This window comes from Salvia miltiorrhiza, chromosome 8 (assembly GCF_028751815.1).
Source record: "Salvia miltiorrhiza cultivar Shanhuang (shh) chromosome 8, IMPLAD_Smil_shh, whole genome shotgun sequence".
Classification (NCBI taxonomy): Eukaryota; Viridiplantae; Streptophyta; class Magnoliopsida; order Lamiales; family Lamiaceae; genus Salvia; species Salvia miltiorrhiza.
Window position 1 is genome coordinate 11,049,446 of NC_080394.1, and position 13,728 is coordinate 11,063,173.

Genomic DNA, 13,728 nt, shown 5'->3' on the forward strand with positions numbered 1-13,728 from the left:
TAGTAGATGCGTTGACATGAACACCCTGAAGATGTACAACATGAAAAGTCACGACTGTCACGTGTTCATGCAAATCCTTATGCCTGTTGCCTTTAAAGAACTTCTTCCTAAGAATGTTTGGGAGGCAATTACAGAGTTAAGTTTCTTCTTCAGAGAATTAACATCCCGCAACGTGACCATATATGACATGAGAATACCGAGTGAGAAGATAGCTGTTACTCTTTGCAAACTTGAGCGTATCTTCCCTCCTAGTTTATTTGATTTAATGGAGCACCTACCAGTTCATTTGGCAGATGATCAGGCACGATAGGTTGGTCCAGTGCAATATCGGTGGATGTATCCTTTTGAACGATATTTGAGGACATTAAAAAAGCATATAAAAAACAAAGCCAAGGTTGAGGGGTCCATCGCCAATGCATACTTACTTGCAGAAATGTCAACCTTCTCTTCATTTTACTTTGAAGATCAAATATCTACAAAGTGGACAACTTTGCCTCGCAATATTGAGATGCCCGTTGCTGAAAATGATGATCCTCTTTGTCTTGCCATATTCAAACCTATTGGGCGTTCACTTGGCCGAGGGACGAAGAGATACATGGATGAGCGCGAATACATGGCTGCACACATGTATATTTTGAGCAATTGTGCAGAGGTTGCAGAGACATATAGCAAGTGAGTATTATCGTTCAATTTATGTATAAGAAGTATTCATCATATATAGTTGTTAACATATAACTTTTTCTTTGTATCCAAGGATCTTTGAGGAGGAAAAACGATATGCAAATCCTTACATGACTGATGCAGAGTTTGAGGTCGCGTTTCACAACGAGTTTATTGTGTGGTTTAGCCATTACGTAAGAGACGATAAATTTATGTTAAATATACATTTACTTACTCTAAAATTGGCTTGCAAACTTAAATGATATTTGTGTGAAACAGGTTTGTCGTCCTTGTAACGACGAGTTGAACCCTTATATTAGGTCGCTTGCAGCTGGACCATTAAGGGAGATTGAAACATGCTTCGGCTATTTCGTGAATGGCTATAGATTTCACACAACTGATCATGATAGCGAGAGTGCGACTGTGAACAGTGGCGTTTGCATAAAAGGCTCGGTCTATGGTAGTGATAGAGATGTGCTAGACTTTTATGGGCGTCTGCAAGAGGTTTGCGTGCTGGAGTATCTGGGGTATAGCAGACAGTCTTGTTCAACTGTGAATGGTTTGACTTGTCGGCTCAGGGAACTTCTATTGATACAGACTTCAAGTTAGTTTCAGTGAACCACACACGAAGATATAAGAAGTATGATCCCTTTGTTTTGGCGAGTCAGGTAATTCAAGTGTTTTACTGTCCCTATCCCAGTACGAACCAATCAAAGAAAAATTGGTGGTCAGCATGCAAAGTCAACGCAAGATCAAAGGTTGAAGTGTCTACTGCAGCATCTACATCAACATTAGATCAACCATTTCAAGAAGAAGTGGTTACTATTATGTCTACTCACACAAGTGTAGGCATTGAACAACCACTTCTTCTTCATCCCCTCGGTGGAGTCGTTGAGATTGAAGATGACGATGAACCAGAAGACGATGATCCCTCGTTGACATCTAACGATAGTGATGATGATAGTAGTGATGATTACGAATAAATGTAAATGCACATTTTGGTTGAATTTGAGAATAAATTTGTTATGTTTGTTAGTTACTGTTAATGTTATATTTGGCTATATATTTGTTAATGTAATTGTATGCAACAGGTATCATGTCTACCTATAGAGGTTTCTTGGGATTTGGGAGGCGATCTGGCCGTAATGCGCCAGAAGCTACTGCAGATACATCTGATGGGTCCGGGACGCATATTTCTGGGACTCCCGAAACTCCCCAGGCCTCTGCTAGTAGTTCACGGTCTAGAAGGCCTAGGGGCCCTACAGCTGCCGATATCAGAGAGAGAGCGGCTAAGGAGAGTACTGGGAGGATTAAATTTCAGAGGCATCCTACGAAGGGGTAAGTATTTTAGTTTAAATTATTGTTTCTCGTACACCATGATTAAGTGATAAAATTACTTGTACACAGTGTGTTGGAGGAGCCCATCGGCCTGTCCAAAGCTTGCACGCGCACATTTAAGATGTTTGATAACCCAGGCGGGTACACATGGAAGTTGACGCCCCGGGCGATGAAGGATACATTTTTTGGTGAATTACAGGTACAATTAAATTTATAGTACATATAAATATATCATATTAAATTGTTAAAATGTTTGATATTAAATTAATTCTCATTCTTTCAACAGATTGAGTTTAGTTGGAAGCCCGAGGATGAGCATGACGTGAGGAAAATGTGGGAGAAAAATGCCCGCAAAAGGTACTCCGACATGACGAGCGACTACAAGAAAGAGCTCAAGGAGTGTACCCGCCAAGGGAGAGAGATGTCTGGACCCGTTTGGATGACTCCCGATTTTTGGACTGGACTCCAGGAATACTGGCAGCGTCCCGAGGTTGAGGCTGTTTCTACACGAGCACGTGCCAACCGGATGTCCGAGCCCGATAGGGAGGGTACAAGGATCAGTAGGCACGTGGGCGGGTCTCAGTCGACTCGTATCCTGCAGCAGTATATGGTTAGTAATTAACAAATAATTAAGTTCATAAGTATATATATATATATATATATATATATATATATATATATATATAGGGGTGGGCTAGAATAAAAACACTCTTAAGTGTATAAAATATAAACGTTTTTTAATGTACGAATTTTATCTAACAGGGTTACGAATTCATCCAACATGGTTACGAATTGCGAAAAATAAATATTTGTTATCTTTGGGATTCGAACTCAGGACCACGAATTCATCCAACAGGGTTACGAATCAACCGTAGATCTTGATGATCTAAGGGCTGAAAATCATTTATATTTTATACACTTAAGAGTGTTTTTATTCTAGCCCTTCCCTATATACTTATATATATATATATATATTTATATATATTTATATATATATATATATATAAGTATATAGGGGAGGGCTAGAATAATATATGTGCATAATATATTATGTTTCTTCTTCTATATAGGGGAGGGCTAGAATAACATAGTTACCATAATAAATCTAACCAAATCAAAATATTTTTGGAATATTTAATAAAAGATATGTTTCTTCTTCTATTACTTTGTGCTCTAATTACACTAAAAAAATTCGTTGATGGTAAATTTATACAAGTTTTTTTGCAAAAACTTCAGTGACTTCTACATGTATATTCTTTACCCATTTTTATGAATTATTCATACTTCACTAATGTTGATACATGAAATATGTTTAATATTTCTTTGAATATCATTATGAATATCATGTTCAACAGAATTATACTAACTGTGAGATAATATTTTTATATGCAGCATAAAGTTTAAAATAAATTTTTATGAGTTTTTAAATAAAGTCCATTAAAACATTACATTTAATTATTCAATTTAACAAAGTTTTCCATTATTTCAATATAATTTGTTCAATTTCATAAATTTCAAAGTTTTAATTTTTGTTCAGTTAATAACAATTTTTTAATGTTAATTTTTTTTGCCTCGCTACTGCTCTCTATGCAAAATAACAGGCCACGTTCTCGATGAATGCAAGCGGCTTAAAATCAATGCCGATGGTAATGATTCCAAGCAGGCTCCAACTAAGGAAGGCAATAATCAGAGGACGAACAAGGATGCCAATATGCCAGCGAAGGAAGTCAGCAAACAGGTGTTGAATACTTTCAAGCCTCCTGCTAAAGTTAGTAACTGGAAGCCTAAAGAGCAGCAGGAGTCTCTGGCCACGGGAAAAAATCAATTTGCTGGTCTCGATGTTGAGGAGGGGGAATTTTCAGTTGAAGAGGAAGCGGATACTCCAGAGCGACATGACACGCAGCCTTTGCCTAAGGGGCCGTTTGAGGATCCTCACCCCTCGGCGTCCCTTTCACCTCGGGAACCATTTCCGACGGGTTCTGGTGGGGAGCCTGTTCTTGATGCCCGACCCAGGTCTCCCTCTTCTGCGGTGATTCTACATCAGGTCCTCCCTGAGGCCCAACTTGGGTCGTCTTCCTCTGCGGAGACTATGCTTCAGGTCCCGCAATCGGATCTAGCTTTGGTGGTGATGCCAGGAAAGGCGATGATGGAGGATTCTCCCATACCTCGCGGCCGTGGGCGCCCAAAGGGTTCTACCAAGAAGGGGAGGGTTTCCGATTCCTCTATAAAGCACCGGCTCCGGCGTATAATCAAGAATGGTATGGATATGAGTAAGAGTCGTGCGGATGGTGCCGTTTTGCAGGGCGCATGAGCACATATTGTGCCAGTGGAGTTCTTGAATAAAGTCCAACATGCTCAGGATGGAGGTGCGATTCTACAAAATTTTGTGATTCATTCTTCTTCCGACGCTGCTCGAGCTATGTCGGCGGTGGTTTCTAAAAGATGGGGAGATATGTTGGACGACGACGACTCTTTGGATGAGGATGAATCTCTAAATATTTTCTCATAGTTTGGGTGTTTGTTTTCGTTTACCCGTGATTTCTCGCGGGTGTTTAAGACTGCTTTTGTTTTGACTCTTGTTTTTCTTTTTTTTCATTTCTAATAAAATTTCTATTTCAGCAATCGTCTAGACATTCTCCCACACACACTAAATTCGACACAAATAAATATAAGTTCATTAAAATACATTGAAAATATCATTAAAATATCCAAAAAACTATGGCACACTCCCGTTAAAATAATATGTTCCAAGCTAATATACTTATTACAATAATTATATACAAGCTATACTCGATCTGATTTTCTCAAAATGATCTTTGATTCTGCGTTTTTGCACATTTGAGTCCACCTGCCAAGAAAATTGCAATATATATATTAAAGGAATACAATTGAATATATTTACCAAATGAATCTTTATTAAGAAAGTAGCTAAATAATTTTTTACGAATAAAATCATAAGTCTATTGAACACATCCACCTCCTAAGCATTACATACATGGGTATTATCTGAAAGAGTAACATCATCATCACATATCGGCAGAGTGGCACCACTCACATCATCATTTCATATATCCTTTCCCTTTTAGACAATTTAATAAGTTTGATGAACTAATTATATATTTTTTAGTGAACTTGTACATAATATATTATGAACTAATTTCGGTCGTTACTTAAAAAAAATAAAAAAAAATAATTTTTTTTATTTATATTTTTTATTTTTTTTTTCTCTTTTTAACGACCGAAATTTCGGTCGTTAAAAATAAAAAATCGGTCGTTAAATTTAACGACCAAAAAAATGGTCGTTAAAACTCGGGCGACGATGCAAACAACGACCGAAAAAAACGGTCGTTAAATCGGTCGTTAATAATATTAACGACCGATTTTTGGGTTTTAACGACCGAATTTTCGGTCGTTAGAGCCGCATTTTCTTGTAGTGACATACATAACAATTTAATAAGTCCGTATTATATTATTATCTTTCAAAATCCAGCACCCAAAATATCTTGGACATCTTTTGCCTACATTAAATGTATGTTATTCGACAAATAAATTGATGAACATGTATTACAATGTTGTTGAACAGTCATGATTAAAAAATTAATAAATTAGCTAATCAATTGTTTGGGAACACAATCAAAAGTCTGTTGAACATTCCATTTTAATCTGTTGAACAATTCAGTAATTAATCATTCGTTTTTCAAACATTTTCAAGTCATGTTGCAATAATCGGAAAAAGGAAATCAGACTCCCTCGAAAACCCAGATGTTCGAACGAATTCAAAAAAAAATACAGCAAAAAATACTTTGTTCGGCTAATTGGGTGGTAATTTAATTATCGGTTGTTCGAAATATGAATACAAATTCAAATGCTATTAAAAAACTAAATAAAAAGGAACAGAACAAGAAAACTCTCAATAATATTCGAACAAGCTAACTAGATAACCAAAGAAATCCGAACAACCAAAGAGAAACCCATAAGCTATACATAAACCCAGACAAAATCCAGAAAAAAAAAAAAAAGAAGGAATCATCGAATGTAATTATGAATACAGTTCGCCCATCAATTCAGTATCAACGCACCAGCAAAGTTTTTTGAAAAATAAACCTTCTTCAGATCGACGCCCCAGTTCTTGTTTCTCAAACAAGTTCGAATGTTGTATAATTCTGAAAAAGAAAGTTTGCTGCCAAAATATCTAAATGCAATTCATAGAATTTTTTTTGAATCGTTGTTTCAATGGAAATGAAGAAATTTACGGGATTTGATATTAATCAAGAATCTGGCAGAAATCCAAATGACTGTTTTAACCTCCTCTCACCGAAAAATACATTATTTCATAATATGCTAATTAATAAATAAGGCTTTTGACTTAATCTGAACCGTCGAAAATGAGTTAATGAATGAAGGTGATTTATTCTCAATTCTTAGTCTTAAAGGGTTTTTCTATAGAAGCTAACCCTTTATATATATATATATATATATATATATCATTTTCTCAAATTGCTGGTATTCTGAGTCGTTAATAACGCACATTATTCAAAAGAGGCCACAAATATCAAAAAACCTATAATAATAAAAAATTATAGTTAAATAAATAAAAATATGAAAATAATTATTATGTTGAACTACTAATATGCCTTTATATGTTTACACGTATAAATTACATGTGCAATTAAAATTCATGTACACATGTAATTTACATTGTTACACGAGTTTTGTTGCATAAATTTTGGTTATACGAATTTATGTAACAGTGTAAATAATAGTGTTACATAAATTTTGATTACACATAAAATTTCTATAAATTGTGTAAGTGTATAAGGGCACAATAATTCAAAATAACAATTATTTTTATATTTTTATCTATATATGTAGCTATAATTTTCTTTTGCCATATGCGAGATATTATCTCTTATTTCAAATATAAAGATTGAATGAAGTCATGGATAGGCCTCAATAATTGATGGAATGGCCTCTATATGTTTGACTGCAAAGCTAGTGAAACCAGCTGATTTGATTATATTTTTCCACTCCTCGAAAGTCCTCTCTTTTCCGGTGGTGTAAGCCAACATGAGCATGTCCAACCGTAACCGGGCCTCGCTGTATTTGTCCTCTTCCTCTTCGCGAATCACTGCTTCCACGATTATCACTTTCTCCTTAATTGCTTCCTTACACTTTTTCAATATTTGTATGCACTCCTCGTCATTCCAGTCGTGCAACACCGACTACATCATGAATTAAATATATACCAAACCAAATATTCATGCTTCAATTCGAACCCAAAATCTAAAATTAATTAATTAAAGTCATTTTTAGTTATATGTTACACGATGCTATATAATGAGGATGAATGTAGCATAAAAGAAGAGATACCATGAGAAAAGCAGCATCGGCGTTAGGAACAGCCTCAAACATGCTGCCGGCTACATGCTGAATGCCCTGAGACGGCGGCGCATGCAACACTAACCACACTGGGACGATCAAAGTTGATCCCATGGATCCTAGGAAAGGCCTTGAGCAGAATCCGGAGGGCGGTGCCGTCGCCGCCCCCGACATCCACCAAGGACTCGATTCCCTCCAAGGCCTTCGGATACTGATTCACGATGGCTGCGGCGGACACCTTGGCCACGCAGCTCATCGCATCATCAAACAGCTTGCTGTGCGCGGGATTAACATCGGTGTAGCTCCAGATATCGCTGCCGTGCTCTTCCTCGAAGGTCGACCCGCCGCTCTCTCGAGCTCGAGAGCTCAGCCTGTTCCACGGCGCTAGCGCGGTCGGCGAGCTCTCCAGCAAGATAAATGCGGCCATGCTCTCATCTCCGTTTCGCATCAGCAGCCGCGAGAGCGGCGTCTGCGCGTACGAGACCTTTGACGAGGTGACCGTCTGCTTGAAGAAACGCTGGTGGACCAGGTATCGCATAATGCGGCGGAGGATTGTTGGCGAGTAACCCACGGCGGCGGAGAGGTCGCCGTGCGTCATGGTGCCGCCGTGGGAGTCCATGACGTCGGCGATTTGGAGCTCGATGGTGCATCTGACTACGGCGGTCGGAGTGAAGCCCAAGGCGTACCTCCACATCTCCAGTTTCGCGTCGGCTGTGATGGTGCCTTTTGATTCTGCCATCTTCGTTTCGTAACTATTTGTTAAAAGCAGACGAATATATAAAGTGATCTAAAAAAAAAGTGAAAAATAAAAGAAAGCATTTAAGGTTAATACAATCTGACGATACTCTATCCCACCACAAAGAATCTGGGATAGAGTAACCCGATCATAATGTTTCATTTATTAAGTTGAGAAACGGTGATCAAAAGTGAAAAAAGTTAATTAAGTAAGTGAGTGGAGAAAGAGGCCTATATTTTACTATTTTAATGAGTGAAGAAAAAGATCCATAAATTTATTAAAAATAAATTAGAACAACTTTTATGAATGGTTCAAAATGACAAATTAGAACGATAGTAATTTATAAGAAATCAAATATTTTGGATCAAGGACTATGTTCGCACGGCATTTCCATATGGGTGGTAGGTACATTAACTCGTGCTCATGCTGGGAGACAATTATTTTAGGTAGATCAATGTGTAGTATTCACTCTGTTTCCAGAAGACTATGTTTATTTATTTTTTCGTCCGTCCTATAAGAATATGCAGAACATATGTTTGGACATGATCCCACAACTAATCCCTTATCTTTTATCTTCACTTTCAACACTTATTTATAACTTTACCAATATGATTCATCATTATTTTTTTCACCACTTACAAACGTGAACGCATTCCTCCAATCACGAATTACGATACATTTATCTAATACTCCCTCCGTCCCGACTATCTTGAGATCTTTTTCTTGGGCACGGAAATTAAGAAAATAGTGTTTTTGTGTGTAGGTGAAAAAGTTAAAAGGTGAATAAATGGTAAAATTTTTGCTAAATAATAAAAGGGTCAATGGAAAACAAATACATGAAGTTTCACCAAATTTCCATTTTGCACACGACCATAAAAAATAGCTCCATAATACATAAACTTTTGATTCAATTGAAATTTGCACACGACGAGAACTCCGGTTATGATTAAAGTTCACCAGCAACGATGTCGACTATTATTTAATTTAGGTGACAATACGTGTGACATTTTTAATGATCTGGTAATACGCGTGTCAGAAAAATAAAAAACGACGTCGTTTTTGTTTGATTATCCAAATCAGAAAACTCTCCCCCTACCGCCCTCTTCCAGAGACCCTCTCTTTCTCTCCCTCTACGGAGCAGCGCCGCCGCTGCCTTGACCTCTTTCCACGGCTCTGCCACCCTTCGCCGCCTCGCCCTCCCTTGCAAACCCTCATCTCCTTCAACTCAATTAGGTCGGGAAGCGGGGGGATGTTCAAATGATTATGGGCTCGTGTGCAGATCTGGGAATTTCCCCTTCTACGAGAGAAACATATTGTGGTGGCTGGCGTTGTGAGGCGGTCGTGGTCTAGACGGCGGCGTTCGTTGAGACCAGAAGGAAGGCGGCAGCGAGAAGCTCGAAATCTTTTTCTACTTTTTTTTTCACTAGATCTTTGTTGTGTGTGTGTTGCTTCTGTTGAAGTAGAATGTTTGATTAATGCTCTGTACTCGCCGGATATTCGAGGGAGGCGAGAGAAGGGAGAGGCGACGGGTGGTGCTTGGAAAATTGGCAACGCCGGTGAGAAAGAAGGGGGACCATCTGTGCGTGCATAGAGAGAGAGAGAGCAGAAAGGGAAAGACAACAACGTTTTTTTTAAACGCCGGACAAAAAAACGTCGTTTTACATGACCGTCGGCGTGTCCACATATGCATCTTCGGGAGACACGTCACCTACGATTTATGTAGTGGTCAACGCAGTGTGCAAAATTCAATTAAATTAAAAATTTATGTATTATGGAGCTAATTTTAAAGGTCATGTGCAAAATACAAATTCCGGCATAGTTCGTGTATTTTTCGGCCATTAACCTATAAAAAATGTACTTCAAGATAAGTGGGACGTCCAAAAAGAAAAATCTTTCAAGATAAATGAAACGGATGAAGTATTTATTAAAATTTGTGCCGAACAAATTAAACACACTCTAAGAACGAAGGGAGCATTAAATAAGCGACTGTCATTAATAAAATTAATTAATTAATTAATTATTCTACTAAGTGGCATGCACATTAAATCCTCGATCGGATAAATTAGGCATTTTATTAAATGCTACTCATAGGGGCCAAACTCATTAGTCATTAACTAAAATTTAAAGTCACATGTACTCTATCAATTATGTTCTTATTTTTTTTTTTTTTTTTTGAAAGATATGTAATTTAATAATGCATGATATTCATCGTCTTGATAAAAATGAGAGACGAATATCAATTAACCAAAGCAAATTAATAAAAGAACGACTTATACAGTACTCAACTTGCAACCATGCAAATTTATTATCTTAAACCAAAACACCTAGTAATAAACAATACTAAATTCTTAGGCACGACGGACCTCACTCGTAAACTATCGGGCACCAACCAAGCACTCAAGAATGATAAATTTATTAAAATTTAGAGTAATTCTAAGTTTGCCGCCTTAATTTTATAAGTTTGGTCCCCAATGATATTAGTGAATGTCTAACTTCCACGGATTATAATTAGGGATATCAATTAGACAAGGTTGGTTCGCCAATTAGGCGGTCGAGGCAATCACCTCAGGCTCCCGATAAAAATAAGGCTCTTGTATATATATTATTTATTTATTTACTTAAATAATAATTTGAAGTATAAGTGGGAAGACCCATTCTTTATTTTTCAAAGGTCAATTATTCAAATCCTTTCAAATACATTTTTTTTTCTTCAGAATTTCGTATACACACTACTCCGAAAATTGTTGTTTATAGAATATTACTAACCATAAATATAACAGTTGCTTCTCCTGAAAGAAGTTTTTCAAAATTAAAATTAATAAAATTTTATTTATTATCAACTATGTCACAACATAGATTGAATAGTTAAGTATATTATCTATTGAAAGTGATATGTTGGAACATTTTGATTATCAAAATTTAATAAGTATTTTTGCAATCGGAAAAGGAAGAAAGATAAAATGAATTATTTTTTCTTTCGCCTCAGGCCTCCAATTCTCTTGATCCGATTAGGTCAACTCATCGAGTTTTCTGCCAGCCTTAGGCCATCCACTATGGGAAAAAAAATTGGGGTAGTATCCTAGGTGGCATGGGTAGTGCCATAGTGGAGGAGTTAGTTTGGGGTAGCAATATTTTGATGGGTAGCAATTTTGCTACCGGTAGCATTCTGATTTGTGGGCCCCAATTGCATCATCTTTTGCCCCTTTTTTTTTTCTTCTCGGTTTTTGGTGTTTATTTTTACTTTTTTCTTTATTTTTGTTTTCTTCTTTTTCTTCCTTCTATTTTCCATTTTCCATTTTCTTTAAAATACATTTGTTTCCATTTTCTATTTCATCCGTTTGTTCTTTTTTTTTCATTTTCTTTTTCTTTTCGTATTTGTTTCCTTTATTTTCTTTTTCTTATTTTAAAATTAAATTATACTATTTAAATAAATTAATTTATTCATATAATTATATTAATTTTATTAAAATAAAATATAATACAAAATTAAATACACAAATATATATATATATATAGTGGTAAAATAATAATGATAGTGGGGTCCATGAATAGTTAAAAGTGAGGTAGTGCTATAGTGGAGAAAATATGGGGTAGTTGAAAAAGGAGGTAGTAGATGAGGTGGCACACATGTGGCATCCACTATGGGTAGCACCATAGTGGATGCCCTTATCGGGTTATTGGTATATAAATTCATGTTATTTGGATTGAAATTTTTTCGGGCTATAAATTCTTAATCCTAACCCTAAATTTTCAAGTTTCAATGCTAGCCCGATGATCTAGTCGGGCTCGAAAAAATTATTAAAAAAAACTAACTACTCCTTCCGTCCCATTACAAATGTCCCACTTTTCATAATGGGATGTCATATTACAAATGTTACATTCCTTTTTTGGCAATATATTATCTCTCTATACTTAATATTTAAATAATTTCCACCAATTCACTTTATTTACTTTCTACACATTTTTTAATCTCCATATCCAAAAGTAATGGGACGGAAGGAGTAATATATTTCTTTTGACAATTTTATAAATGATGTGTGTATTTTAGTTGTTCACAATCTTTGATTATTTTGTGTTTTAATTGAATTTAATATACACACTTAGGTGATTTTTGGTGCAGAAATTGAAAAGTTCGATGTTGATGGAGTCAAGAGAATAGAAGTAGAAGATGAAGGATCTTGATGCAAATATTAAAGAAGCAAAGATGGAAAAAGTTATAATTCTAATGTGTATGCCACGTTTTTCACTTGGAAAAATGGGCTCTGATTTATTTTGGCCCATGCGCATGGTGGATTAGATTAGGGGTTAGGCTTTATATTTGGGGGAATGAGCTAGGGACAAGAGTTTTTTAGTAGAGTTTGGGGGCTAGGTATCGGTGAATAGGGATAGCAATTTATCCGCGGGTAATAGATATCCGCGAAAATCCTTCGATATCCATAAATAGTTTTGTGATTGCAATTCACTATCCATTTAGTTCGTGGATATGAGTTAGGATACTTACTATCCATACCCGCGAAACCCTTCTACTCGCGAAAAATATCCGCGAAAATACCCGCCAATTACCCGTGAAATACCCGTCAATTAACCGTTAAATTTGTTATAAATTTATAATGAAATTTTATTTCGCGGGTATCCAATGGATAGTGGGTGGCGGGTATCCGACGGATAGTGGGTGACAGGTATTCGACGGATAGTGGGTGGCGGATACCCGACGGATAACGGGTATCCGCGGGTGGTGGGCTTGGATACCATTTGATATCCACGGATAGTTTCGTGGTTAAAAATCACTATCTATTTAGTTTGTGGGTATGAGTATGAATAGTTACTATCCGTACCTATCGTACCCGATTGTCATTCCTATCGGTGATCGTAAAACAAGCTTAGGAATTTATTTTATTAGTTTTTTCTTTTTTGCTTTAATAGCTTAAGTAGGAACATTGGAAGATTTGGGGATTGCTGAGAGCTTTGAGAGACGAAAACAATTTCAGAGGAGTATTTATTTGTTTATTTTATTTATTTCCCAATTTAATTTTGGTTTTGCTCTTTATATTGTTGATCGTTTTAATGTTATAGAGTTTCTGGTAGTATAGTTTGTTAAATTAGTTGAATGAAATAGAGTTTTATTAAAAGAAAAGGAAAAACAAACGAAACACCCTTGAGAGCACAGAGAAGCAAACTAAGGGCCGAGCCTCGTTAAAACCGCTTTAAAGAAAAACCCCGTAGGGAAAACCTCAAAGCGGAAAAAGAGTACTCGTAAGAAAACAAAAAACGTCGAGGGAGCGGAAGGAGTAGCTTCGAGAGCTCCGGCCGGACCATCGCCCTCAAGCTACCCCGGCTCCACCCAACAAAGGCGAACCAAAACACACGAAACCGAGCCCTAAGGTCAGACCCGAACGAGCCACAGCAGGCAGCCCGCAGCAGCAACAACGACCGTCGCAGCCAGCAGCGGTCCAGCCCGCCCCAACCATCCCACCAGCCGAACCAACCACAGCCAACATCACCCCCAGCAGCCAAGACAGCCGCGACCATCAGCAGCAGGACCAGCCCGCCCCAGTCAACCAGCCAGCCGAAAATGCAAGACCGCAACAAACAGCCGACACCAGCCCCAGCCAACA

The 13,728-nt window shown here is 37.2% G+C and overlaps 1 protein-coding gene across 1 annotated transcript; it reads right to left on the reverse strand.

Moving 5' to 3' along the window:
• Positions 1-6,827: 6,827 nt before the first annotated feature.
• Positions 6,828-8,420, reverse strand: LOC131000870 (acetylserotonin O-methyltransferase-like). The gene is given in 3 exon segments (XM_057927000.1): positions 6,828-7,220; positions 7,369-7,449; positions 7,451-8,420. Coding segments are annotated over 3 exon segments (1,032 nt in total). The 5' UTR covers positions 8,117-8,420; the 3' UTR covers positions 6,828-6,935.
• Between the last annotated feature and the right edge of the window lie 5,308 nt (positions 8,421-13,728).